The following is a 27,177-nucleotide window of genomic DNA, read 5'->3' as shown; positions in this document are numbered from 1 at the left end:
GTAACGTTGGTGGGCCATGTTTAACGGCCCATTTGAAATGGACGAAGGCCTTATTTTCGGCTGTGTATGTTCGCGTGGGGAAAGTCCGCTTTACGTTCCCGAAGGTTTTAGAGCGTCATCTAACTCGTATAGCTAGGATAAAATTAAGTTTCTCGGTCGTTCTCACTCTGTCTTAAATAAAAAGAATTTTTAAAGAGATATAATATATTTTAGTACTATGTGTTTTAAAATATAAGAGACCCTCCAAAATTTGTAGGACGGAGGGAGTGTTTAAGTTGGTTTTGACTTGTATATCGCCTACATTACTTGTTGCCTTATTTTTCATCCTATATCCATATGGCTCCTACACGATGTAGAGGCAAAATAATAAGTAAATAAAATAAAAACACCCGTGGAAATTAAGTCACTAAGAATCTTGTTAGAAAAATATAAAACAATATTATGCATTATTCTAAGCACTAAGATTTTAAATCATAGTACTCACAAATACTATGCACGCGCGAATAGGCTTTCAATAAAATTTTAGTGGTAGATGCGTGTCACTGATCTCTGTCTCTTTGGGCATGTCATCCATGTAATAAAAAAAACCTTAAATTCAGCGGTTCAACTTGGGTGTGCAAATATATGCATGAGTGTGGTGTGTACATATGCATCATCCGTGTAATCGGAAAAAAAAGGCAAGAGATGAGAAAGAAACTAGAGCAATATAAAATTGCGTGTTTTTGCGTACGCGTTAATTAGAAAAGAGAAAATTTTACAAAAACTCAGGTTTTTGGGTATCTATAATGCAAAACCCCAGGTTTTACAAATTGTTTCATAAAATCCTAAGTTTTGGGTAAAGTGTTTCATAAAACCCCATCTAAAAGCTTATATTGTCTATCCAACTAACATATTTATCTATAACAATTGTAAAAATGGTATGAGATATTTTTTTTTAAGTTCATGTACACGTGAGAGCATTACCAAGAAATCCCTACAGCTACTCCCAATTTCAAACTTTTGGGTTTTTTCTAAGATAAAAAATGGATCCAACAGATATCAAAACTATAGCTCTGAAAAAATTTGAGACCCTAATTCCGTGCTTTCAACAGTAGTTGATGATTATAGTATGATTTTTTTTACATTTAATCAATTATTGAGTTAGGATTATATTGAGTTTCTAGTGCACTAAAAAGTAAGAAAAAAATTAAGCTAGACGAGAGAAATGTGTGCTTTGAGTCGACTAATGTGAATTTATGAAAAATAATCATATGTAACAATGAAATAGGAGTATTTCATATAAATACGAGGTTTTTCTGAAATATTTTGTTCTAAAATAATGCGTTCTTGGAAACAAAACTCGTCAGAAAAAATTGCCTTTGGTCCAAGAAAAAAAAAAGGAAGAAATACTCGTATGCATTTTGTTGCGCCATAGCCGCTAGTCCCCGGCTCCCCGCCCTTCCCACCCCTATCCCCGCCGCCGCCACTCCCTCCCCGGCCATCGCCGTCGCCGTCGCCGTCGCCGCTGCAGCCGCCAGCCATGCTCCACCTCCAGAAACACCTCCTCCTCCTCTCCCTCCCTCCCCGCGCCACCGCCTCCACCCTCCTCTCCCTCCGCCACCATGGCCTCTTCTCCCTTACCCGCTTCTCCGCCGCCGCCGCCGCCGCTAAATCCGCCGGCCACTTCGCCGTCGAGGAGTACCTCGTGGCCACCTGCCACCTCACCCCCGACCAGGCTACCAAGGCCTCCAAGTCCATCTCCCACCTCAAGTCCCCGTCCAGGCCCGACGCCGTCGTCGCCTTCCTCGCCGGCCTCGGCCTCTCCGCCGCCGACATCGCCGCCGCCGTCGCCTACGACCCGCGCCTCCTCTGCGCGGAGGTCGACAGGACGCTCGCCCCGCGCCTCGCGGAGCTCGCGGGCCTCGGCCTCTCCCCCTCGCAGATCGCGCGCCTCGTCCTCGTCGACCCCGCCCGCTTCCGCCGCCCCACCGTCATCTCCAAGCTCCAGTACTACGTCCCGCTGTTCGGATCCTTCGAGACCCTCCTCCAGGCGCTCAAGAACAACTCCTACCTCCTCAGCTCCGACCTCGAGAAGGTTGTCAAGCCCAACGTCGCGCTCCTGCGGGAGTGCGGGCTAGGTGCTTGTGATATTGCTAAGCTGTGCATCCCGTTGCCGAGGCTGCTCACCACCAGCCCAGAGCGTGTCCGAGATATGGTGGCTCAAGCAGAAAACGTCGGCGTGCGCCGTGGCTCCAAGATGTTCAGGCACGCTATTCTGGCCGTCGCGTACATCAGCGAGGAAAAGATCGCCGCCAAAATGCAGTTCTTGATGAAGACATTAAAGTGGTCAGACGCAGAGGCGAGGATTGCGGTGTCCAAGCTTCCTGTGGTGCTGAGGAGCTCGGAGGACAAGCTGAGCCGTGTGTCGGAATTCTTGATCTCTGAGGTCGGGTTGGAGCCGGCATACATTGCTTACAGGCCGGCAATGCTCACTTATAGCCTGGAACGCCGGCTCATGCCCCGGCACTGCGTTCTGAAGTATCTTAAGGACAATGGATTGATAGAATCCGACAAGAGCTACTATAGCGCGGTCCAGGTGACCGAGGAGGTCTTTGTGGAGAAATACATAAGTCCATACGAGGACACTGCGCCGCACCTTGCTGAAGACTATGCTGCTGTATCCAGCGTAAAGATACCCACCAGATTCAGATTGAAAGGACCAAAAACAGGCCATGCAAGTGCGCAAACTGCCTAATTCTTGCCACGAGTAGTGAGCTGGTAAGTCCTCTTGCAGTGTTCTTTGCCTGACTGGTTGTTGAGTGCGCTGGTTTTGCTGTTGCTAGCCACCAACAGAACTGAACTGATAATTAGATTCTTGAATTAAGATATGCCATCTGGTAGATATGTAACCATGGCACTGTTATGAACCGGTTCATCGTTTTGTCACATGTGTGCAATCGTTCATTCGAATGGGCTCATCCATCTGTGGTTGTATGAATTTGCCAATGAAGTCATCTGGTAGATATGTGGCACCGTTATGAACCAGTTCATCGTTTTGTCACATGTTTTGCATATTGTTCATTCCAACAGCTCATTCATCTGTGGTTGTATGAATTTACCAATGAAGTTAGTCTTGAACAACTAGCTTTGAGCATATTTAGGAGTATGTGTTTACACATTCCCATCTATGCATGTTTCATTTGCTCTTGTTTTTTTCTTCTTCTACTAGCAATCTAGCATATACTATGAGTCCATGACACTTCAAAAATTTCCATTCTGATGCAAACAGTGTAGGCAATCATAGAATCTCTTTGTGAAATCATGCTCATATTATTCATATGAAATGTCTTGATTAATTGATACAAGAGGCATATAGATACATGCTCTGAGTCTCTACCATGTTCTACTTGATGTACTGTGACATCCACCTGAAGCCATCGCCGTAGCCCATCCGGCGGACGACGCTGCACATGAAGACCTCGACCGGCCGCACTCCGGTTCCTGCAAGGTTGACATTGCCCTTGCCGGTGGTGAGGCCGGTGAGCCCGAGGTAGTAGCACAGCTCCTGCTCGGGCACCGCGTACGGGATGTCTATCTTGTTCCCGAGGACGAGGAACGGCACGCCAGCGAGCGCGTCGTCAGACAGGAGGGCGTCCAGCTCCATCTTCGACTCGGCGAACCGGCACCTGTCGGCAGCGTCCACCACGTAAACTACTGCATCAACCTGTCAAGCAGACATGAAGCTTATGAAGAAGCAGCAAAAGTGGCTCACTTCAGACTTTGAAGAGGGAAGTAGCTACAAATGCTGGAAAAACAGGTGGTATTTGGCTATTGACAAGATATGCAACAGCATGTGACAATTGACAAAGTATGCATGAGCTGGCGCCACCACTGTGATTACTGTGTACTGGCTGATTGGGAAGCTGTGTTCATACTAGCATGAATTCTCAGGCAAGCGCCCAACTCAATCCCTGTTCATTATGAGTTTCAAAGGAAATAAACTTGTTGGTCAGTCCTGTAAATAGTCCATTTTCTCCTACTCTATCAGTATAAAAGGCAAACCTTTTGCCCGCCTTAGAAAAAAAAAGAAGAAAAACTTGTTGGTCAGTCATGAATATACACATGCTGGCTGTACGACTAAAGAAACATGGTACAGTTCCTCCCGCAATTGATACCACTATCAGTTTTTTCTTTGTTTTGTTGTAACAATATGCAGAGTTGGGTTATGCACTAATATATATGACTGTCAATCTGTCATCCCTTAATAAGGTACTAGTACTAACCTACATTATTATTCTTTTTTTTTGTTCAGATTCCACCAAGGTTATTATCGGCGCCAAATATTAAAAGTAAGCTTCCTCCAGTCGCCAGGGGGCTCACACAATCGCTGCCACCGGGAGGGGATACTTCGCTGGTCACTCATGTGGTGCACCCATCTCTTGACGATGAATCCCCGTCAAGTCGATGTCCGAAGAAGGCGATGCCCAAAGGCCACGGTGAGGCCCCGCTTAAGAAAAAAGGAGTGATTATATCCTATGTATACCTTTTGAGAAACACCCAGGGATCTTATGAATATCTTCACAAGGTGGTGGGTTAGACGACTAGGGTTCGAAGCCTTACCCCTTCTATTTATTTGATATTAGGTCCTTCCCTAATATTTACGTCTTTTTTATGTATACCTTAAGTCCATCAGTATAAGTATTCTATTTGTTATTAATTTACCAAATAATAAATATAATAGAGGTGCTTAATTTATTAAATTTAGATAACTTTGGGTTAGATAAAGATTATTATTTATCAAGTACCATGGTATTATTTATAAAAGTTTAGCTATATAAAGATAACTTATACAATATTTTTTTGGTACAAATACCATTAAGAATAAGTTTAAAATTTAAAAATATTATTTATATATACACAAATTAATTTATTTAGAGATACGTTGAATCTTTGGTCATGTGGCTAATGGGCGGTTGACGACACACGGTTGCGGTCCCAGCCCACCTCCGCCCCTTTTTTCGGTCCCGAATATGTTATACATATGTATAAACTAACTTTGTAGATGTATCTATACCACTTAAAAGGAAGCAATGGTAGTGGCAGATTTTCTGCCACCACCACCCCTATCAATTACATGTAAGTCCCTATTTGTCAGGGTTTACCTTACCGCGGGTTACCGCGGTTACCGGGCTTACCGCGGGGGTACGGTAATATAAATACCGCGGTAACCTCCTTAAATACAAATAAATTTAAAAAATAATTTGATTTTTTGATAAATTTTGCACGGTTTTGTACGGTTTTTCACGGTTACCGCGGTTACCGCGCGGTAACCGTGCTTGCCGCCGGGGTGCGGTAACCCCGGCCCCGGCGGTAAGGTAAACCCTGCTATTTGTACTCTTTAAAAGAAGAAGAGAGTACTAGGCCCTCTTTGTTTAGGCTTATAAGCCAACTTATAAGCCAAAAAGTCTAAGCCTAAATAAACAAGCAGTTTTTTGTTTGGCTTTTTTAAGCCATAAGCCACTCTAACACTATTAAGCCAAAAGCTAGGTTGGAGAAGCTTTTTCAGCTTATATAAGGTAGATGTATGACTCCACCACTAAACTTAAGACATTAAATCCACTGGCTTATAAATCATATAAGCCAATAAGCTGACTTAAAAATCTAAACCAATAAGCCTAAGCCTAAACAAAGAGGCCCTAAGAGAAGCTTTTATTTCAACTAGAGAGAAATAGTAACTACATCAAAATTTGAAATGTAGGATTTGATTTGAGGATAAATTTGAGGGGTTTTTTTTCCAAATTTTTTTCACATAATGATATAGCCATGTTAAGTTTCCCCATGTGAATATGTAATACCATATGATTCTCTTTTTAATCCCGTTACAAAGTATGGGCATTATGCTAGTATATAGAAAATTTATGTCTCTAATTCTACTATTATAAAAATTGAAGATGTTTTTGCCGGTATTTTGATACGTCATCCGTGTATGAGTCGGTTTTTAAGTTCGTTCGCTTTTGGAAATGCATATCCGTATTTGAGTCGGGTTTTAAGCTAGTTCACTTTTAGAAATACAGAAAGAGTCATATAAGAAATCTTTTTAAAAAAACTCGCATGCTAATTTGAGATGATCAAATTTCTAATTGCAGCTTATGATTTTCTAGAAAAATATAGATCCAAACGAATTCACACAGTGAATTTCACCTTAACTAAACCGTATAACAATAATAAGATTAAAATAATCTTCAGCCGTTGCAACGCACATGCATTTTTTCTAGTATGTATATACTTTGAACATATAAAAAATCTATAACTTTATATGTATATATAAAAAAGTTTATATATGTACATATAAACTTTGTGCATATATGCATTAAAAAATTGTAAAAAATAGATAAATGTATGGGCCCGGAAACTGAACCGCGTGCAGCTAATTAGCGATTTCGGTGACTAGGACTAGGAGGGGAGCAAAGAAAGCAAAAAAACCAACCTGGGCGTAGTAGTCCCTCCAGACGCGGCGAGCGATCCGGTGGCCGCCGAGGTCGAACGCCTTGAACCTGATCCGCCCGATGCTCAGCTCCTCCGACGTCGGGTGCTGCGTCGGCTGGTGCACCGCCAGATTCTGCACACAAACACAACACAGCCCAACCAGCCATCACCACACAATGAACACTCATGAGCACAGGCATATATGAATCTAGGAGTAGCTTTTGATATCATCACCATCAGCCTTTGCAAATCAAACATATGTGGCCTTTGCAAATCAAACATATGTGCAGCGAGCGATCGATCTATATAGGCCCTATCGTTTGGCTTTTTTCTTAATAAGCTAAAACGGCTTATTAGATAATAAAAATAGATTTGTAGGTAAAATTTTTATATATGTGTTCATGGTGACTTAAAAGCCAATGCTGAAAAAAAAACTACGTTGAAAATATCTTAAAATCAATCTCAAAATTAAGTTTAAAAATTTAAAATTTGGCATTTTCTTCGGTTGATTAGGCCATCCGATGGGAGCCTATACCTCTTGTGAGAGCATGTAGAAGAGGGTGGTTTTGCCGGCGTTGTCGAGGCCGAGGAAGAGGATCTTGGCCTCCTTCTGCCACAGCCCGATCGACGCCAGCACGTCGTAGAACCAATCCAGCAGAAACGACATCTCCAGGTATGTTATGTTCTTCTTCTCTTCTTCCTGTTGTTGATTTGATTTCACCAGCTTTTTTCTAGCTAAACCTATCTTTCGATCTTTCCTTGCGCGTGTTCTTTGTATTTGTAGTTACCCGGATTCACGAGATGGCAACCGGGTGCCAAGGCCACGCTGTGAGGAGTCCACGGCCGCAACGTACGCGTCATCTGGCGAATCTGGTGCGTTGGTTTCCCATCCGACGGGAGTCCCTCGATTGCTTTCGTGGTGCCGCCAGCCTACGATGGGTCGTTACTGCGTCGGTCTCTGTAGACCGTGGAAATTAAGCAAACCTACACGAAATCATGCTAGTCAATCGAATTTGTCTATCTTAATTGGTGTGTTTTTTTTAAGAAACAAGTTCTAGATAGTAACTTTTTTTTCTCGAGCATATGGGCTTTCTTTGTTATAGGGGTAGGAAATTTAAAAGATTTCATTCATATGGAAAAGAAAATCCTATGGAAGCCTTTGAAACAAAGGATTGAATCATATCCAATCCTTTAAAATTTCAATGGAATAGATAATCCTATGTATATTTTAGAGGAAAGTTAGCAAGAGGTCTAACCTCTTGGAAAATTTTCGTTGAGTCTATCTCATTCATCTGATTCCTGCGCTTTTCCTATAGTCCAATCAAATGGTCATTCATATGTTTTGCAATCTTCTATTTTACAATTGTATTCCTGCCAGAATTCTATGTTTTTCATATTCATATGTTTTTTCATTCTTACGATTCAAAGGGACCCTAAAGGATCACCGACCTATGCACATATGAACAAACACATACAAAGGTTGTTATCCATATATTATCATACAATATCTTAGATTCAAAATATCTTAAATTCAGGTTAAAATAGGAAATAAACATTACTGAGAAAAGGGCTCATGTTGGTATAATTTAGAAAAGGAAAAATATGTGAAATTAAATTGAAACGAAGTACAGATAGTTAAAAAACTTGCAAAATTAAAAAGAAAATTTAACTTACAAAATGTTAAACACATATAAAATAGAACGAAGGGGATTGTACTTAAATGTTTACATATTTAGGTATAACCAATATATTTATAGCGCAGAGATTGGAGGGTATTATTTGGATTAGTGATGCAAATACATCATGGTATTACCAAAAAAAAATTGTTGGCAGAGCTTGACTGGCTCTTAAATTATTCCTCAACTAGAAATCACATTGGGTTATTTAGGACCCTTTAAATCGCAGGAATAGAAAAAATATGAATATAAAAACACATGATTCTAATAGAAATACAATGATGGCAAAATATATAAATGGTTAAATTGGATCGTATAGACAAAGGATCGAATAAAATAGATATGCTCAAATCAAAATTTTCAAAAGGTTGAAACTCTTGTGTTCTCTGCAAAATCTACCTGTAATGAACCTTTGTATAGAAACTTCATAGCATTAAGAAAACCTCCTTTGAATCGAAGGCCCTTCAAAAATAGTAGTATTTCACATTTTCGCGATTTTACGAATTTGTCAGTGGCAAAGTAGAAAAAATAGCGGAACCGCAGGTTTCCTCTCTCCCCTAGTTCGCCGGCGGCGTCAAACCCTAGCGCCGCCGCCGCCGCCATGAACCACCTTCGAAACCAAATCCTTCTTCTCCGCGTCCGCTCCTCCAGCACCTCGCTCTCTCCCCTCTCCCCTCTCCACCGCCTCTTCTCCTCCTCCACCGCCGCCGCATCCATCGCCGCAGAACCCTTCGCCGTCGAGGACTACCTGGTCACCACCTGCGGCCTCACCGGGGACCAAGCGCGGAAGGCGGCCAAGACTCTCTCCCGCCTCAGGTCCCCCTCCAAGCCCGACGCCGCCGTCGCCTTCCTCTCCGGCCTCGGCCTCTCGCGCTCCGGCATCGCCGCCGCCGTGGCCGCCGACCCGAGGTTGCTGTGCGCCGACGTGGAGAAGAACCTGGCCAAGCGCGTCGCCGAGCTCGGTGAGCTGGGCATCTCGCGCTCCCAGATCGCGCGCCTCATCCCGCTCGCCCGTCAGTCCTTCCGCAGCAGCTCGCTCGCCACGAACCTTGGCTTCTGGCTCCCGGTCTTGGGCTCTTTCGAGAATGTGCTCATGGCGCTCAAGGCGAACGGAGCGATTCTTGGCTCCGACGTCGAGAAGGTGGTCAAGCCCAACCTGGCCCTCCTCCAGCAATGTGGGATACATGTCTGCGATTTCCCCCATACACGCCTGCCCACTGTGCTCTGCAGGCCACCCAACCATGTTCAAGAAGCTGTGGCACGCATCGGTGAGTTTGGCGTGCCACAGTACTCACCGGTGTTCCGCAATGCGCTTGTGCCATTTGCTTACCAAAACAAGGAGAAGCTCGCTGCCAAAATTGGAGTCCTTGAAATGTTTGGGTGGTCAGAGGACGATCTCTCGATGACTATGAGGAAGGGTCCTGTCGTCATGAACATGTCTGTGGAAAGGCTGAGGAAAAATGTGGAGTTCTTGACAAGGGATGTTAAGCTCGAGACGCGTTACATTGCTCGAAGGCCAATCATGATCAGTTATAGCCTTGAGCGTCGGTTGTTACCCCGGCATCGCTTGCTCAGGTTTCTCAGTGCAAAGGGATTGCTTGATGGTGAATTGGACTTCTATTCAGCGGTTGCATTGACTGAGAAGAAGTTTCTTGACAAGTTTGTGCATTCTTGCAAGTGTAGCATTGCAGATCCTGCTAATGCTTATGCTTCTAGCTTTGTTGGGGATGTTCTGTGAATTTATTGTCTGAGAGGACAACAGGAAAATGGGCTCATTCTTGTGCTGGGAGGGTACTGACAGGATTGTTGTGTTGGAAAGATCAAGGGTTTAGACTTATACTTTTGCTATCTCCTTCGTGCTCATTAAGGTTTGCTATCTCCTTCGTCCATTGTTGCAAAATTTCTTATAACTTTGCTCTAGGTTATCTTGTGTTGGCTAGTATCACTATTCACTGATTGATAAACAGGAACACTACAGCCTGTGGTCACCCTCTAGGTTGATGGAATGTTGAATAACATTTCCAGGAGTTAACATGCTTTTGTTTTATAATGCAGCATGTGTAGCTCTGTTGTTTGTATTCAGGATCCGATGTTTTCCTTCCCTAAACGGGTTTATCCATGTCTATGGCCTGCTGCCAGAATCCCAGTGCATATGCAGAAGAAAGAAGACAAAAATTAAACACTATGGTTATCATATGTGGTGGGTTTAGTTAGTTCCATAACTTGGGTAAAGTTTGGACAATGAGAGATGCTCACTGCTTTTCCTGGGGGCTGTTGTTATTTTCGATCTTTTCCTTTTCTAACAAAAAACTGTAATGACTGCCTTAGCTCTACCATGTTTCCTTGGGAGGGGATTAGTCTGTCCAAAACGATGCTAGAGATTAGGAATAAGTATTTACGTATTTCTCTTTTCCTCAAATAAAATGGGGTCACCAAGGAGGAACATCCAATCAATTTAATTATCAAGAACATTCCCAAATTTTAATTCAAAGAGGCCTCAAACTTGTGTAGTGGGGTACTGGAGAGTGTACCAACTTCCCCAGAATCTTTTTAGGAAATTAGTGGCATGTACCCAAGTCCCTTAAAATTTTAGAAGTCTTAATATTAAAAGAAGTGGTAGAAATGATCCTTGAATTTATCCAATATATGAGTTGCAAGCATGAAGTCGTGTCTTCCCCCCAAGAACAATGTATTCATATCTTCTAGTGTGCTTCAAAGTCAATAATCTCTATTCATAGGTCTGACATTTTCATCCGAGCAATAGTGCTGTTTACAATTGGTGACTGCCGTCACTATTGTTTCTCCAGGAAATTTCAACTCAAGTGCTTATAAGTTACTTATCACTGTTTTCCGATAGCCTTAGCCCTTGAGCGATATGGTTGTTACCCTGGCACTGCTTGTTCAAGCTTCTAAAGGCAAAGGGATTGCTGAATGTGAAACTTAGCTACTACAGCATTGCGTTGCAGGTGAAAAGAAGTTAATTGACAAGTTCATGCACCCCTACAAGATCCAGGCCTAGTGAGCAGATATGCTTGTTCTGGGAAAAATACCTGACTGAAGTTCTATTCTAGCAGATGAATGAGAACTAGAGAATGCGCTCACGCTCCCCATTGCTTTGTTGGAAGAACATAGGGTTTGCCATCCCCCTTGTACATTGCTATTACCCTTTTTGCCATTTTACCGTAGGTGATCCATTGTAGTACCACATGCACTACAATTGATTCCCTATAAAAATGCATTAATTGATTAGCTGAAGGAATTTTCTTTTAAAAAGTTGATGAGCAGCAGAGCTACAGTATGGCTCCCATCTTGCTAGGCATGGATTAGATACTGACATTTCCATGAGAAACATGAATGATTTGTTGAGCAAGCATGCTATTTCCCAGGTTTTAACTGTTTGTTTTTCAAATGCCTTCATGACACTATCTTAGTTTGTCTGAGATTCGTAGTACTATAATGTGTTGCATCACATACTACATTAGGTTTTTTTTGGATGGATTGAGTAATTATTTATGCATGGACTTGACATCTCTTTCTCTCTCTCTTTCTCTCTAGGATTGAATTGTTACATTTCGATATGAGCTTGCTCAAAGACAGGTTTGGTAATTTGAAACTTTATATTATTCATGGTTCCAGCCGTTCAATCCTTCATATCATCCAGAATTCCAGGGCTGGGGTTGCATCTGTAGCCCTTCATCAACCCCACAAAATTGCCTTGAAAATATGTTGACATCCAAGATCCAACCATCCGTATCAGGATAGGGGATCCTTGAACTGACTGTTGTTCACTACTTCACTCCATATGATCAACCCCTCGAAATTCCAAGACCAAAACCAATGGGCCTTTAATTAATCTTACATTGGTCAGCCTCAACTTTAGTTATGTAGGCCAAAATTATAACAGCTAAAGACAATTTATAGGCCAAAGTAGATACCAGGGGTTCACCTTTTCAATTGAGTGCTGGATCACGAGCCCCAATAGTATAACTTTTTCAGTCAAATTTCGATCAAATTTTACTATTTCCAATTTGAATTCTCAAAAAGCATTCAGATTTTCATTCAGAATCCACTTTCAGAAACCTCAAAATTCACAGTTTTCGTAAAAAAGAAAAACTAAACCCTGGTTGGTACCCAATGTTGATCTAAGATGGGACCAAATTACTAAATGGAAAATGGTCCGTAATTAGGTCCACACTACAAATCAGCCCTAAACTGCGGACTTAATTAAGGCTACAGAAATTATTTAAGCCCGTTACAAAATTTATTCGGCCCATTTAGTTTGCAAATGTAATACCTCGAATTGGGCCTAAAGTTTCCTTGTTGGGAAAAGTACACCGAAGGTCCCTCAACTTGTCATCGAGTTACAAAATCGTTCCCCAACCACAAAACCAGATATCGGAGGTCCCTCAACTAACGAAACAGTTCGCTTGAGGTCCTCTGATGGTTTTGGACCCGGTTTTGTCTGACGTGGTGGCTGAGTCAGCGTGGACCCCACGTGGGCCCCACGTGTCAGGTTGCCACATCATCACCCTTCCCCTCTCTCTCTCACACTCTTCTCTCCTCGCTCACGGCTCACTCGCTGCAGGGCGCGCGCGGCCGCTAGGGGGCGACGGCGAGGTGGGCGGTGGCGGCGACGGGGATGGGGATGAGAACAGCGGGGGAAGGGGAGGGGAGCGAGTCAAGGGCGGTGAGGGAGACCTTGTCGGCGGCGAGGCAATGGAGGGGCGAGGTGGGAGAGGAGGACGTCGGCGGCCCCACACACCCGCAACCACCCAGCACGCGCTGCAGATGCCTGGCGGTCCCTCGCGTGCCGCCGTTGCGGACGACGACGACGAACTCTCGCGTCTTCTCTCCCTGGCCGAGGCCGACCTCGACGCCGGCCACCTCTGAGCCGTGCCGCCCGCCTCGACCCGGACTCCCCGCGCGGCTCGCTCCTCCTCACCGCCGCCCGCCGCATGCTCTGTGAGGTGGGCCGTGACGGCGTCGTCGTCGTCGCCGGCCGCGCCGTCTCCGCCCAGTTCGCCACGGCTGGCGCGGACCCATCCTCTGGCGCCGCGACCACCGCCATCGCCACCATGGACGCCTCCGCCGGCGGCGGGGGAACTCCCTGCCGACGACCGGCGCCGACGGGGTGAAGCGGCGGGTGTGCTACTTCTAGCGCGCGACCACGACCTCTGCCGCTTCCACGCCGACGACCCAGCAGGACCAGATCCGGGCGCTCAAGCACTTCAACGTCGGCGAGGACTACCCCGTCTTCGACGGCCTCTACAGCTTCTGCCAGAGCTACGCCGGCGGCTGCGTCAAGCTCAACCACAGCCACGACATCGCCATCAACGCCCTCGAGCTCGCCCGCACGGCGACGCCGCCGCCCAGCTCCTCCCCCGGCGGCTGCCGCCCGCGCCAAGCTCCATCCCGCCGGCCGCGCACTTCTCCGCCCCCGACGGCCGCGCACTGCTCCGCCCCCCACGGTCGCTGCCCAGCTCCTCCCCGGCAGCTGCCGCCGGCGCCAAGTTCCACCCCTCGCCGCCGCCGGCTTCCTCTGGGCCCTCTTCCCCTCATGCCTCCCTCCTGCCCTCCCCGGCGGCGGCGCGGTATGGCGGAGCTCAAGGATGGCGAGGACGGCGCGGCGTCGTGGGCGGGCGCTGGGTGGCGCAACTCGAGAACGGCGAGGGCGGCGCGGAGATGGGGCGGGGGTCGTTGGCGGCGACCCCGACGCGGCGGCCTGATCACGCGTCGCGGCTGCCATCGCTGCCTCGTCGGCCGCCGCTCTCAACCCTGTCACGCCGCTCGTGGCCGACCCCTTCAACCAGTCACCGGCGTCGGCATCACCGGAGGAGGAGACCGCGGCCATCGCACTCGCGCAGAGAGGAGAAGAGTTTGAGAGAGAGAAGGAAGGGAGAGAGATGACTCATCCCCACACGTGGGACCCACGTGAGGCCCACGCTGACTCACACGCCACGTCAGACAAAACTGCGTCCAAAACCACCAGAGGACCTCAACCGAACGGTTTTGTTAGTTGAGGGACCTTCGATATCTGGTTTTGCGGTTGGGGGATGATTTTGTAACTCGATGACAAGTTGAGGGACCTTTAGTGTACTTTTCCCTTCCTTGTTTGTGAGCTCACCGAGCTGAGAAATCATAACCCTGTGATTTCACGCGGCCGCCGTCGGCAACCCTTGCGCCGCCGCCGCCGACGACGACGACGCCATGATCCGCCTCCGGGAGCGCATCCTATCTCTGCTCCTCCAGCCAGCATCCCCTCGCCCAATCGCCGGAATTTTCCCGCCGCCTTGCCCCCTCCGCCGCCTCCTCTCCACCACCGCGCCAGTTTCCCCCAAACCCTTCGCCGTCGACGAGTACCTCGTCGCCACCTGCGGCCTCACCCGAGCCCAGGCAGCCAAGGCTTCGGAGAAGCTCTCCAACCTCAGGTCCCCCTCCAATCCCGACGCCGTCCTCGCCTTCCTCTCCGACCTCGGCCTCTCGCGCCCCGACGGCATCGCCGCCGCCGTCGCCGCCGACCCAAGGCTGCTGTGCGCCGACGTGGGGAGCAGCCTCGCCAGGCGCGTCGACGAGCTCGGCGGCCTGGGCCTCTCCCGCTCCCAGATCGCGCGCCTCCTCCCGCTCGCCGGCAGGTGCTTCCGGAGCAGCTCCCTCGCCACAAGGCTCGCCTTCTGGCACCCGGTGTTCGGCTCGTTCGAGAATATCCTCAAGGCGCTCAAGATGAACGCCGCCCTCCTCGGCTCCGACCTCGACAAGGTGGCGAAGCCGAACCTGGCCTTCCTCGCGCAATGCGGGATAAACGCCTCCGATGTCACTCGCACAACCTTGTCCCTGTACTCCTGCCGGCTCTTCACCGTGAACCCTAGGTTCCTCCAGGACGCTGTGGCAAGAGTGGAGGAGTTAGGCGTGGCCCGTGGTTGGAGGACGTTCCACCGCGTGCTCAGTACAGTGGCTTTCTTAAGCAGGGAGACTATTGCCAGTAAAATGCAGCTGCTGGATGATCTTGGGTTTTCGCAGGATGATTTCCTGGTAATCGTAAGGAGGGCGCCACAAGTGCTGCGTTTATCCGATGGAAGGATACGGCGATCTGTTGAGTTCTTGATAAGGGATGTCGGTCTGGAGCAAAGCTACATCGCACAAAGGCCAACGTTGTTGGCGTATAGCCTTGAGCGGCGGTTGTTGCCTCGGCATTGCTTGCTCAAGGTCCTCAAGGCAAAGGGATTGCTGAACTGTGACTTGTCTTACTACTGCATAGCCGCGATGAGCGAGGAGAAGTTTGTGCAAAGGTTTGTGGATCCTTTTAAGGACAAAATTCAAGGCCTTGCTGATGCTTATACCTCCAGTTGTTCTGGGGAAGCAAATGGAGTTCGTTCATTGGTTTGCCTGTAGACTGAAATTGGATGATGTTAAAGTTTATGCTGGGAAATTTGGCTAGATTGTTGCACAAGAATGCAAAATATTAAGGTTTGTGATCCCTTATCATTTTGTACTACCTTTGTTAAAACTTGTGCTGAAAAAGTATGTAGGTTATAGTTGTATGCTACATGTTGTATCTTGTAGCTCTGGAGATTCAATTGCAAAGATTTAATGGCAATGGGTTAGGAACAAAAATGTATTGTCCTGCTGGACTGAATCTTTAGACTTCCACAATTCATTTAGCACCTGTCAAGAATATTTCTATAGATCAAGTGTTGCAAAATGGATAGGAACGACCAGGTTAGGAGTACTTCTTGTTCAACATTCCATCTGTGATTTGGCGGCAACCATGACGTTCTAAATGACTTAAAAGGGTAATATGGGCTACAACTGTGTTGGGACTTGTTTTGTTCTCTATGGCAGGATTGTCGTTAAATGTAATTGATTTGTGGCTAAACGGAGCTACAACCTTGGCACCACGCTGAGGCTAGGTATGCAGGGGATCTGTGATTATTTGCCACAGCTCACACATCATGTGCCTTCCTAAAGTGGATCTCATGGTGCTCTAGGTGGAGCTTGAATTGCCCTTTCCTGACACCTTACTCCCTGCTTCTGCTTGAACATTTTGATGAGGTGAAGGATCATTTCCTACCCTGTGCTGCTACCCTGCACCTGCCATTTTGTCTCCCTGTGCATTCTCATGCTGTTGTCATCTATTGTCGTAAGTCTTAGCCGTAAAACATTAGGATAACATTGTGGCCCTAACTTCGCTCTGTTTTAAACTTAAATAGGAGTAGATAAAAAAGAAGGATACGCTGTTTCCAATGCGATATAATCTTCTGGATACACTGATGCTATTTCTTGCAAGAATTTGTTGACACCAAATCTTGTAGGAGTATTTCTCTAACCACACTTCTTTCCTGAGATTGCATCTTCATATATGGAGTTCCTGACAAACTTAGATTTTTTTTCTCTTGTCAGCAGGTGCACATCAGGAACAGGAAGTGGGCTAAGGGCTTTCTTGCAGCTACCAACGACAGCGGCACTAACACCAGGCGGCATTCGTCGACACACTGCATTTCCATTTCACCCTGTATTTGTTCCATTCAGTTCCCTATTATTTGTTCCATTCAGTTCCCTATTGATTTTGTGGCCAAGATCATCGTCGTAGGTTGTGATTTGTGAATATCATTGTTCTCACGCAATTTCTGTCTTGTTTGTTCTGATTTGGCGTCCAAGATGGATGAATTCGGACCATCAGTTTTACTCTCGTTAACAAAAGAGGCCCACCAAAGAATTCAGCCCACCTTCGGCCATGGAGTACTTCGGCCCGGATTTGAATTCGGCCAGTTAATTCCTCTCAACGAGTTTGGCCCACCAACAAATTTGTTAATGGGCTTAAATCTGGTCATTGACGATGCTTAATTGGCCCAATCATAATGTCCACTGGGCCCATCACTCCAACTCCAAATGGGCCCAATATTAGAGGAGTTTCTTTCCGCCGGCTTCGATCTGAGCAAGAGTAGGCGTAGCCCTGCGATTTCACGCCGCCGCCGGCACCTGGCAATCCTTGCGCCGCCGTCGCCGCCATGATTCAATTCCGGCGGCGCATCCTCACTCTGCTCCTCCAGCCAGCATCCCCTCGCCCCATCGCCGGCATTTTTCTGCCTCCTTGCTCCCTCCGCCGGCTCCTCTCCACCACCGCGCCCGTCTCCCCCAAACCCTTCGCCGTCGAGGACTACCTCGTCGCCGGCTGCGGCCTCACCCGAGCCGAAGCAGCCAAGGCTTCGGCGAAGATCTCCCACCTCAGCTCCCCCTCCAATCCCGACGCCGTCATCGCCTTCCTCTCCGACCTCGGCCTCCCCCGCCCCCAAATCGCCGCCGCCATCGCCGCCGACCCGAGGTTGCTGTGCGCGGACGTGGAGAAAAATCTCGCCAAACGCGTCGGCGAGCTCGGCGACCTGGGCTTCTCCCGCTCCCAGATCGCGCGCCTCCTCCCGCTCGCCGGCTGGTGCTTCCGCAGCAGCTCCCTCGCCACCAACCTCGCCTTCTGGCTCCCGGTCTTCGGCTCGTTCGATAAGATCCTCAAGGCTCTCAGGATGAACAAAAACCTCCTCAGCCCCGGCGTCCAGAAGTCGGCGAAGCCGATCCTGGCCTTCCTCGAGCAATGCGGGATCAATGCCTCTGATGTTGCCCGTAGTTCAACCATGTACTCCAGCCGGCTGCTCACCGCGAATCCCGAGTACCTCCGAGACGCCGTGGCACGGGTGGAGGAGTTGGGCCTGGACCGCAGTTCGAGGAGGTTCCACCGTGGGCTCGTTGCGGTGGCTTTGGTAAGCAAGGAGACTGCTGCGAGGAAGATACGATTGATGGAGGAGCTTGGGTTTTCGCAGGATGATCTGTTGGTGATCATGAGGAAGTTGCCAAACTTTTTGGCTTTATCCGAGAAAAAGATACGGCGAGCTGTGGAGTTCTTGAAGAGGGATGTTGGTTTGGAGGGACGGTACATTGTGCAAAGGCCAGTGTTGTTGTCGTATAGCCTTGAACGGCGGCTGTTGCCTCGGCATTGCTTGCTCAAGGTCCTCAGGACAAAGGGATTGCTGAATAGTGAGTTGGATTACTACTCCACAGCTGCATTGAGCGAGAAGAAGTTTGTCAACAAGTTTGTGCATCCTTATGAGGACCACATTGCAGGCCTTGCTGATGCTTATGCCTCCGGTTGTTCTGAGGAAGGAAATGGAGTTGCTTCATTGCTTAGCCTGCAGACTGAAATGGATGGTGTTCAAGTTTATGCTGGGAAATCTGGCTAGATTGTTGCACTGGTATGCAAAATATTAAGGTTTGCTACCGTTAGTTTGTCTCGTACTATCTATGTTGAAGCTTGTGCTGAAAAAGTCTGTAGGTTGTTTGTTACTTGTTGTTTCTTGCAGCTTGGGAGATTGAGAATGGCGAAGATTTTCTTGTTAGGAAAAAAGAAGGCATTGTGGTATTGGGCTGAAATCTTCAGATCAGGAAATTTCCTTGGAAAAAAATGAATAGCTCACATACCATTTGACTGAAAATATAGAACACAGATGTGGAATTTAGCACATGACTAGAATATTTCTATAGATCAAGTGTTTCAAAATGGATAGGAAATGGGCAGGTTAGGAGTACCTATCAACAATCCACCTGAGATTTGGTTGCAACTATGACAGGAACGTGCTCAGAATATAATCTTGTTGGGGGATATAATCCAAACATTGCAAATAATTTGGAAAGGTAATATGAGCTACAGCTGTGTTGGGGCGCTTTTTTTCTTTTGGGTTCTCTTTGACAGGACTATTGTCAAATGATATTAATTGATTATGCTGGGGCTAACAATGCTGGAGAGGTGTGAATGAGCTGAGCTGCCACAAATCACACGACACATATTGCTCCTTCCGGTGGAGCCAGAAATGCCCCTTCATGGTTGATCCTTGCCTGATGCTGCTCTACCTTCTCGATGCGCTTATGGATCATTTCCTACCCTGTGCAGCTGTGCTGCTCAGCTGCTTCTGCCATGATGTCTCCCTGTGTTTTCTGGCTGCTCACCATTGCAAGAATACTGTTCGACGACTAGCTGACCCATGTTCTTCTAGCTGTGCCGGCAAAATACCTAATGAACTATATTAGCAGTTGTTCTAAAATATCATATTAATCCAATTTTCAAGTTTGTAATAATTAAAACTCAATTAATCACACGTTATTACCACCTCGTTTTACGAGAAACACTTAAACTTTATCTTCAACTTCATCTTCAGGAGATTCAAACACCATCATACATTCATACTATAATCATTTTGCAAAAAGAAAGAGAATCATGTTATACCTATAAAAGTCAATCTGCTAATTCAATGTTACTGGACTCTATTTATTCAGCCATTTGGAATTCTTTCGATCAAACATTCAAACCGTGCTCAATTTCTCTCTCTCTCTCTCTCTCTCTCTCTCTCTCTCTCTCTCTCTCTCTCTCTCTCTTCTTTTTCTTTTCTTTTTTTACAAAAAAAAAACATCAGCCGCTGCCCGTCCAAAAATGCAGGCCTTCGCCCAACGGGCTACAATTGCGGCCCAACAACTTTTAAGGCCATATCGAAACTGCAGTATTTGCACCCTAGTCTCTACTAGTCGTAGCTTGCGATTTCACGGCGGCGGCGGCGCCGCTTCCTCCTCCTCATCCACCGCCACCGCCGCCGCCGCCATGATCCACCACCTCCAGCGCCGCATCGTTTCGCTCCTCCTCCTCCACCCAGCATCGCCTCACCCCGTCGCCGCCATCTCTCTCGGCCGCCTCCTCTCCACCACCGCGCCCGTTTCCTCCAAACCCTTCGCCGCCGAGGACTACCTCGTCGCCGCCTGCGGCCTCACCCGAGCCCAAGCAGCCAGGGCTTCGGAGAGGATCTCCCACCTCAGGTCCCCCTCCAAGCCCGACGCCGTCCTCGCCTTCCTCGCCGGCCTCGGCATCCCGCGCCCCGACATCGCCACCGCCGTCGCCGCCGACCCGAGGCTGCTGTGCGCCGGCGTGGAGGGAAACCTCGCCAAGCGCGTCGCCGAGCTCGGCGACCTGGGCATCCCGCGCTCCCAGATCGCGCGCCTCGTCCCCCTCGCCAAGATCCCCTTCCGCAGCAGCTCCCTCGCCACCAACCTCGCCTTCTGGCTCCCGGTGTTCGGCTCGTTGGACAGCATCCTCAGGGCCCTCAGGAAGAACTCCTCCCTCCTCAGCGCCAACCTCGACAAGGTGGTGAAGCCGAACCTGGCATTCCTCAAGCAATGCGGGATAGATGCCCGTGATGTTGCCAGCAATCCAAACCTGTACTCCAGCCGGCTGTTCACCTCGAATCCCATGAAACTCCGGGACGCCGTGGCGCGAGTGGAGGAGCTAGGCATGGTCCGCGGCTCGAGGGTGTTCCACCGTGGGCTCGTTGCGGTGGCTTTCCTAAGCAAGGAGGCTGTCGCGACGAAAACACGGCTGCTGGTGGAGCTTGGGTTTTCGCAGGATGATGTTTCGGTGATCTTCAGGAAGATGCCATCCTTCCTGACCGCATCCGAGAAAAGGATACGGCGAGCCGTGGGGTTCTTGAAGGGGGATGTTGGTCTGGAGGAACGGTACATTGCGCGAAGGCCGGTATTGCTCTTGTATAGCCTTGAACGGCGGCTATTGCCTCGGTATTACTTGCTCAAGGTCCTCAGGACAAAGGGATTGCTGGATTGCAAGCTGTGTTACTACTCAACAGCCGCACTGGGCGAGAAGAAGTTTATAGAAAGGTTTGTGCATCCTTATGAGGACCACATTGCAGGCCTTGCTGATGCTTATGGCTCTATTTGTTCCGGGAAAGTAGCAAATGGAGTTGCTCCATTGCTTGGTTTGTAGACTGAAATTGACGGATGTAAAAGTTTCTGCTGGGGATTTTGGCTAGATCGTCGCACAGGAATGCAAAATATTAAGGTTTGTGGACCCTTGGATCATCTTGTACTATGTTAAAGCTTGTGCTGAAGAAGTATGTAGGAGTAGGTTTGTTACTTTTATCTTGTAGCTCTGATGGTTGAGGATGACAATGGTTAATGGCAATGGATTTGGAACAAAAAAGCATTAAGATTTTATTTCACGGACTAAACCAACACTGGCTGATCCAAGCTGTTGGGCTGAAATATTCAAATTGGGAATTTGCTTTGAAAAATAAATGGTAGCACATGTACTCTTGACAGAAAATATAGAAGATTACCACAACTTAACACATTCCAAGGATATTTCTGTAGTACTTTCTGACCATCCACATTAGATTTGGTAGCAACTATCGCAGGAATGTGCTCAAAATACAGTCGTGTTGGGGCTTTAATTCAAATATTTTCTGATAAACCAGGTGGCCAAACATGAGTGGAGCCATGCTGGGGCTGTTCTTGTTTTTTTTTTCTCTTTGGGATGACAATTATCAAATGTGATTGAATTGTAGGCTAACATGAGTTACAGGTTGACAATCATATGGGGCTACGGGGTTCCTGCCATGATGTCTCCCTGTGCATTCACTCTTTGATGATGTGCCCAATTTTGAAGAGAAACACACACCAAAGAAGTTGCATTTGTGATTGTTTGCTCAAAACATACCCCATTTCCTCAATTTGAATTTCCATTTGGCCCAAGCGTAAAGCAAACCTATGAACTATGAAGTGTATGCAGCGGGATATTATTTATCCCAAAGCATGAACCAGGAATGCATTACTGACAATGAGCCACCACACGTTCAGGAAAAAAAAATGTTGTATAGCCTGCTGATAATCACAAAACGGACAAAGGGCACACTTAGGAGATCAATCTGTTTCATTTTGGCAGAATCTTTGGTGAGAACTGCATTGCAATTAATCATCCATGTAAAATTTCTGACTGTTCTGCATTGATCGCTCCAAAACGCTTGTATTTTATACACGATGAGCGCAGGCCAACGCATTGCTTTACCTCTGTCAGAACACAAGAAACTGGATGAGCTCCAACTTAGTTCAGAAGAATTAATTAAATCCAATTTGGTTTTGATCAAGTTTATAGAAAAAGTAGCAACATCTACAACACCAAATTAGTTCCATTAGATGTAACATTGAATATATTTTGATAATATGTATATTTTGCGTTGAAAATATCATTATATTTTTCTATAAATCTGGTCAATTTTTTAAAAAATTGACTAGAGAAAAAGCCAAAACGAGTATGAAGAGGGAGTAGGGTTTCTTTTTTTTCTTTTACAGGAGTAGTTTTGTTTTAGGCTGTGTTTAGATCCAGCGGTGAAAATTTTTACCGTGTCACATCGGATATACGTACACACATTTAAAGTATTAAACATAGACTAATAACAAAACAAATTATAGAATCTGTAAGTAAACCGTGAGACGAATTTATTAAGCCTAATTAATTTGTCATTAGCAAATGTTTACTATAGCAACACATTATCAAACCATGGAGCAATTAGGCTTAAAAGATTCGTCTCGCAAATTAGTCACAATTTGTGCGGTTAGTTATTTTTTAACATATATTTAATACTTTATAGAGGTGTTCAAACGAATTTTAGGGTGGGATCTAAAGATGGCCTTAAAGGAGAAACAAACGTGAGAACTGGAAGGCCTAGGCCTTTTTCCAAATTAAGCCCAGGAGTAGATGTCGGAAATGTCGAAAAGGCCCATCTACAGTATACACACCGTCTCTCTCGGAAGTCTGGAAGCAAGCGAAGCTCCGGTTTCAAGCGGCGGAGCGCCGCCGCCGGCAACCGCCGTGACGCCATGATTCACCTCCGGAGGTGCGTCCTTTCTCGCCTCCTCCAGCCACCGTGCCTCACCGCCGCCACGCACGCCAATTCCCTCCTCTCCCTCCACCTCCGCCGCCTCCTCTCCGGCGCCGCCGAACCCTTCGCCGTCGAGGACTACCTCGTGGAGTCCTGCGGCCTGACGAGAGCCCGCGCGGAGAAGGTCTCCGGGAAGCTCTCCCACCTCAGGTCCCCCTCCAAGCCCGACGCCGTCCTCGCCATCCTCTCCGGCCTCGGCCTCACGCGCCCCGACATCGCCGCCGCCGTCGCCTCCGACCCAAGGCTGCTGTGCGCCCGTGTGGACAGGACGCTGGATGCCCGCGTCGCCGAGCTCGGCGGCATCGGCCTCTCCCGCTCCCAGATCGCGCGCCTCATCCCGCTCGCTCGCGGCGGATTCCGCATCAAGTCTCTTGGTTCAAAGCTCGCCTTCTTGGTCACAGTATTTGGCTCATTCGACAGGTGCCTGGAGGTTGTCAGGATGAACTGTGGGCAATTAAGCCGGGAACACGTCTATTTGCTCTCGCAGTTGTGAAGTTTGCAATCCTCAGCCAGGGGAAGATCACCAAGAAATCAGGGCTGTTTAAGAAGCTTGGATGGTCACAGGAAGATTTGTCATTAGCAGCGAAGAACATGCCAAGTATCCTTGCCATGGGTGAGAAAAGGTTGAGGCAAAGAATGAAGTTCTTGACGGAGGATGTTGGTCTAGAGATACCATACATTGCACAAAGGCCTGCACTCATGTTTTATAGCATTGAGCGCCGCTTATTGCCAAGGCATTGCTTGATCAATGTTCTCAAGAGGAACGGATTGCTTAAGATCAATTATGACTTCTATTCTACTGCCTTGATTAGCAATGAGAAATTTCTGGATAAATTCGTGCATCCTTATGTGGAGAGTGTTCCAGGCATTGGTGATGCCTATGCTTCTAGCTGTGCTGGATGTGGAGTGGACCAGTTGAAGCTGTTATCGAAGAATAAGATAATGTGCTGAAGCTTCTTCTATTAACACCCACAAGCTGGGACAATTTTTAGGTTAGTTATCAGTTTGGTTTTTTTACTTCTAGAGCCAAACGAAATTGAGCTTTGCTCTCGACAAGCCAAACTGAGATTCAGGTCTCGATTAAGGATGTCACTATGCCAATCAAAGACTGAACTTTCTATTAAATGGATTTATCTATAAATCTTTATGAAGTGAGCTGACGTATTTTCTAGCACTAAGTCGATTGAATTGTTATAGTTCTGTCACTGTTGCTCTGATTTATATGGCTCAGCAACAGTGTTTAATATTTAGGGATCAAACTCTCTTGTTTTTTCTGTTGCCTTGTTCCTTAGTTATGTGAGGTAAATTTGATTTAGTTTATATGTTCTGGGAAACTCACTGTTGCAAATGCTTGAAACTTGTCCTCTTGATGTAGAGTTCTGATCCTAAAAAGTTGCTTTTGTGTTACTACTCAAAATGATCTGGGAAAAGATTGATGTGTACTCCACAATACACAACTTGGACAACAACACCACAACTGGAGGTCTGGACAAGACAATTGGGTGTTGAACAACAGTTCATTTACTACAGTCTACAGTTTCTAGGATGCCATCCAGTAACACCATCTGCTATGCTGTTTGAACTTTCGTGATCTAAGTATGTTCCATCTTTTTGATAGCGTCCTGCAATTTTGTGCATTGGAGCAAATTCTAGTTTCTTTCACTTGTTACTACAAATTTATCCTTGAAGAAGACATGTTAATGATTTCGTCTTGGATATCTAACAAATGAATGGTGCTGTCGCATTGATTTTTATTGTTGCTAATAGCTGGCAGAAAATGCTATCAACAAGGGGCAGTTAACAATTCAGAAATAATAATAAAAAGGAAATTGATTTTAAGCATTGCTGAGATATGGTCCAAATTCAATACTGTTGGTAGTGAGTCATCTAAGTAAACCCAAATTTGTGACTTTTGTGAAATTATTGATAACATGGATTTTTTTTGTCATTTGTCTTTCTTTGGAAACATCTAAAGAATGAGGTCAGGTCACCATCATAAGGTAAGCTTGAGAAGTTGAGAGCAGCACCAATTCAAAGGTTCTAGATGGTTCATGCATTTTTGGTCAGTATCTATTTTATTGACAGTTAAAATAGTTGGTTGAGGCCTTGAGGGATGCTTCTGGTGTTCGTATTGCCTAACAGAATTCCCTATTTGGTTCCTGTTACTGTTATGACCCTAGCTGCCTGCTTTGCGGTCAAAGATTTTGCTTTATTTTGTTCAGACATCAAAGTTGAAACTTGAAAGTTAACAGCTGGTTTCCATTTCTACGTAATTTACTGTTTCGAGTTTGTAGTAACTTTATTTATAAATCACCAAATCGGTGTATGTGTGTGCCTCGGTCCGATATCAGGATGGTTGGTGTGTTACCTTGAAAAATAGTTCACCTATTCATGACATAATTGGGTGTTCTTTTAGAATCTTAGATATACATAATATGGGCATGACCCGTTGCAAAGCACTGGTATATTACTAGTGTAAAGAAAAGCTACACTGATACATACTGCATACTACTATCTATCATACTCCATTATATACTTCCTCCATCTCATTTTAAATGCAGTTGTGAGTTTTTTTTCCAATGTTTGACCGTTTGTCTTATTTGAAATTCTTTTATAATTAGTATTTTTATTGTTAGTAGATGATAAAACATAAATAGTATTTTATGTATGACTTATTTTTTTTCATAAATTTTTCAAATAAGATGGATGATCAAACGTCGGACACGGAAACTTACAACTGCACTTAAAATGAGACGGAGAGAGCATTGTACCGCAACTTCTCGTTTTGTGTGGTACTGCCACCTAGCACATCTATTTCAAGAAAGATTTTCATGTTCAAGTGATCAAGTGACGTTCTCACATCTGAGACAATCTTAGTAATATTTGCAAATTCGATAGGCGGGTACTTCTGAAATTTGAAGACTGTAAACTGAAAAGTTCGGACTGAGTGATAGCCCCCAACAAGATTCATGGAGCAATTGGCTGTAAGCATTGGATGTTTGGATCTATTTGATGCAACAATCCCAACTGTGTGAATTTGTAAACTATAGCTGTGATGCATTTCTTGCAACAAGAGGACTTCTTGAATAGACCAGCGGCTTTGATATACTTTTAGTACTTGGTCATGCTTTTATTATGGAGTTTCCTTCAAATCCGTTGAGCAATGATGGTGGATACTTAGACATGTATTTTCATGAGGTTTAATATCAGGAGATAGTAATTATACACATGTATTAATTACAGAAATTCATCATTGACAATGAGCCATCACACATTGAGATTTTTTTTTTTATGTTGTATGGCCTGCTGATGGTCACAAAACAGACAAAAAGGCACAGTTAGGAGGCCAATCTGTTCCATTTTGGCAGAATATCTATGGCCAAAACAGCTCTGTAATTATTCACACATGCAAAATTTCTTACTTATTGCCATGCATTACCACTCCAAAACGCTTGTCTAGTTCAGTACTTCAATTGCCTGCCGCAATCAGCCCACATCCGAAGATTAGGCCCAATTATGTTCTGATCAATGGATCAAATCCAGTTTACATAATGAAAAAATAGGTATCTTATCTTCTTATCTTAACTATTCTAAAAACATCGTTCTCCTTTCTTCCTAAAAAATCTCCCTCCTTAAAAATACCTTCCAAAAAAAACCTGCTCCCCTTTCTTAAAAAAAACATTCCTAAAAAATTATCGTAATCTAGTTACAGTGTACGAACAAGTAATTGGCATAAGCGGCTGTTTGGTGCACATGGCGCAGCAGCTACACCAACAATACCAGCATTAAAAAAAATGAATCCGTTGCAGCAAAGCCCCACTACAAAGAGGTAGGCACAGGTGGCGATGACGGTAGTGGTAGGGCGGTGCTTGTGGCACCCACACGGTTAAGGAAGGTGATAATAGGAAGGCTGGCCCGACCGACGGCACGGGAGGCCAACGGTAGGGAGGCCGGCGTGCTTATGGCAGGGATGCCTAGCGAGGGGGGGGGGGGGGCAGAGGATGGCCGGTGCTAGAGCATTGGCCTGTTAACTGCGGGTTGATAGGGGGCGGACAACAGGTGTAAAATCTCACTCGGCCTTGCCAGGCCGGCTACGACGGCGTTTTAGGCGTCGTTTTTTCTCTGGGGGCCGCGATCGAGCCGCCCCTCTCCCTCAAGTGGGCTGCTGGGTGAAACCTTGTTTTGGCTCTCCTCAAGACCTCGACGGATGATGGCGTCGGGTTCATCGCCACTTTTTTCTCTGGAGACATCGTCTAGGAGGCCTCCCCAGCTTGTGC

At 46.3% G+C, this 27,177-nt stretch overlaps 6 protein-coding genes and 1 pseudogene across 8 annotated transcripts; 6 read left to right on the top strand and 1 right to left on the bottom strand.

Moving 5' to 3' along the window:
- Window positions 1–1,391: 1,391 nt before the first annotated feature.
- Window positions 1,392–4,743, top strand: LOC4340542 (transcription termination factor MTERF9, chloroplastic). Its single transcript, XM_015785768.3, has 3 exons — window positions 1,392–2,757; window positions 3,414–3,930; window positions 4,292–4,743. The coding sequence occupies exon 1, from the start codon at window positions 1,520–1,522 to the stop codon at window positions 2,732–2,734; it is 1,215 nt and encodes a 404-aa protein (XP_015641254.1). The 5' UTR covers window positions 1,392–1,519; the 3' UTR covers window positions 2,735–2,757; window positions 3,414–3,930; window positions 4,292–4,743.
- LOC4340541 (GTP-binding protein SAR2) lies at window positions 3,314–7,215 on the bottom strand. Its single transcript, XM_015785769.3, has 3 exons — window positions 7,001–7,215; window positions 6,467–6,598; window positions 3,314–3,703 (listed from the first exon to the last, which is right to left on the bottom strand). The coding sequence occupies exons 1-3, from the start codon at window positions 7,130–7,132 to the stop codon at window positions 3,383–3,385; spliced, it is 585 nt and encodes a 194-aa protein (XP_015641255.1). The 5' UTR covers window positions 7,133–7,215; the 3' UTR covers window positions 3,314–3,382.
- Window positions 7,216–8,648: 1,433 nt separating this feature from the next.
- LOC4340540 (transcription termination factor MTEF1, chloroplastic) lies at window positions 8,649–10,256 on the top strand. The gene is made up of 2 exons (XM_066311615.1): window positions 8,649–10,009; window positions 10,197–10,256. Exon 1 carries the CDS (start codon window positions 8,743–8,745, stop codon window positions 9,877–9,879), a length of 1,137 nt encoding a protein of 378 aa, XP_066167712.1. The 5' UTR covers window positions 8,649–8,742; the 3' UTR covers window positions 9,880–10,009; window positions 10,197–10,256.
- A 4,015-nt stretch (window positions 10,257–14,271) lies between these two features.
- Window positions 14,272–18,856, top strand: LOC4340539 (transcription termination factor MTERF8, chloroplastic). 2 transcript variants are annotated; one of them, XM_015785864.3, is made up of 2 exons: window positions 14,272–15,605; window positions 16,542–18,856. In XM_015785864.3, the coding sequence occupies exon 1, from the start codon at window positions 14,349–14,351 to the stop codon at window positions 15,528–15,530; it is 1,182 nt and encodes a 393-aa protein (XP_015641350.2). In that variant the 5' UTR covers window positions 14,272–14,348; the 3' UTR covers window positions 15,531–15,605; window positions 16,542–18,856. The 2 variants fall into 2 exon arrangements, with proteins under 2 accessions (XP_015641350.2, XP_015641353.1); XM_015785867.3 differs by having other exon boundaries at window positions 16,539–18,470.
- LOC136351079 (transcription termination factor MTERF9, chloroplastic-like) lies at window positions 17,067–18,856 on the top strand. 2 transcript variants are annotated; one of them, XM_026026257.2, is made up of 2 exons: window positions 17,067–18,379; window positions 18,488–18,856. In XM_026026257.2, the coding sequence occupies exon 1, from the start codon at window positions 17,147–17,149 to the stop codon at window positions 18,365–18,367; it is 1,221 nt and encodes a 406-aa protein (XP_025882042.1). In that variant the 5' UTR covers window positions 17,067–17,146; the 3' UTR covers window positions 18,368–18,379; window positions 18,488–18,856. The 2 variants fall into 2 exon arrangements, with proteins under 2 accessions (XP_025882042.1, XP_025882041.1); XM_026026256.2 differs by having other exon boundaries at window positions 18,460–18,602.
- Window positions 18,857–19,596: 740 nt separating this feature from the next.
- Window positions 19,597–21,176, top strand: LOC9266609 (transcription termination factor MTERF4, chloroplastic). The gene has a single exon (XM_015785989.3). The coding sequence runs from the start codon at window positions 19,612–19,614 to the stop codon at window positions 20,944–20,946; it is 1,335 nt and encodes a 444-aa protein (XP_015641475.2). The 5' UTR covers window positions 19,597–19,611; the 3' UTR covers window positions 20,947–21,176.
- Window positions 21,177–22,730: 1,554 nt separating this feature from the next.
- On the top strand, window positions 22,731–24,060 carry LOC9270522 (transcription termination factor MTERF15, mitochondrial-like; annotated as a pseudogene).
- Window positions 24,061–27,177: the final 3,117 nt, after the last annotated feature.

This window comes from Oryza sativa, chromosome 6, assembly GCF_034140825.1.
Source record: "Oryza sativa Japonica Group chromosome 6, ASM3414082v1".
Classification (NCBI taxonomy): Eukaryota; Viridiplantae; Streptophyta; class Magnoliopsida; order Poales; family Poaceae; genus Oryza; species Oryza sativa.
This window is presented reverse-complemented; position numbering and strand designations above follow the sequence as displayed.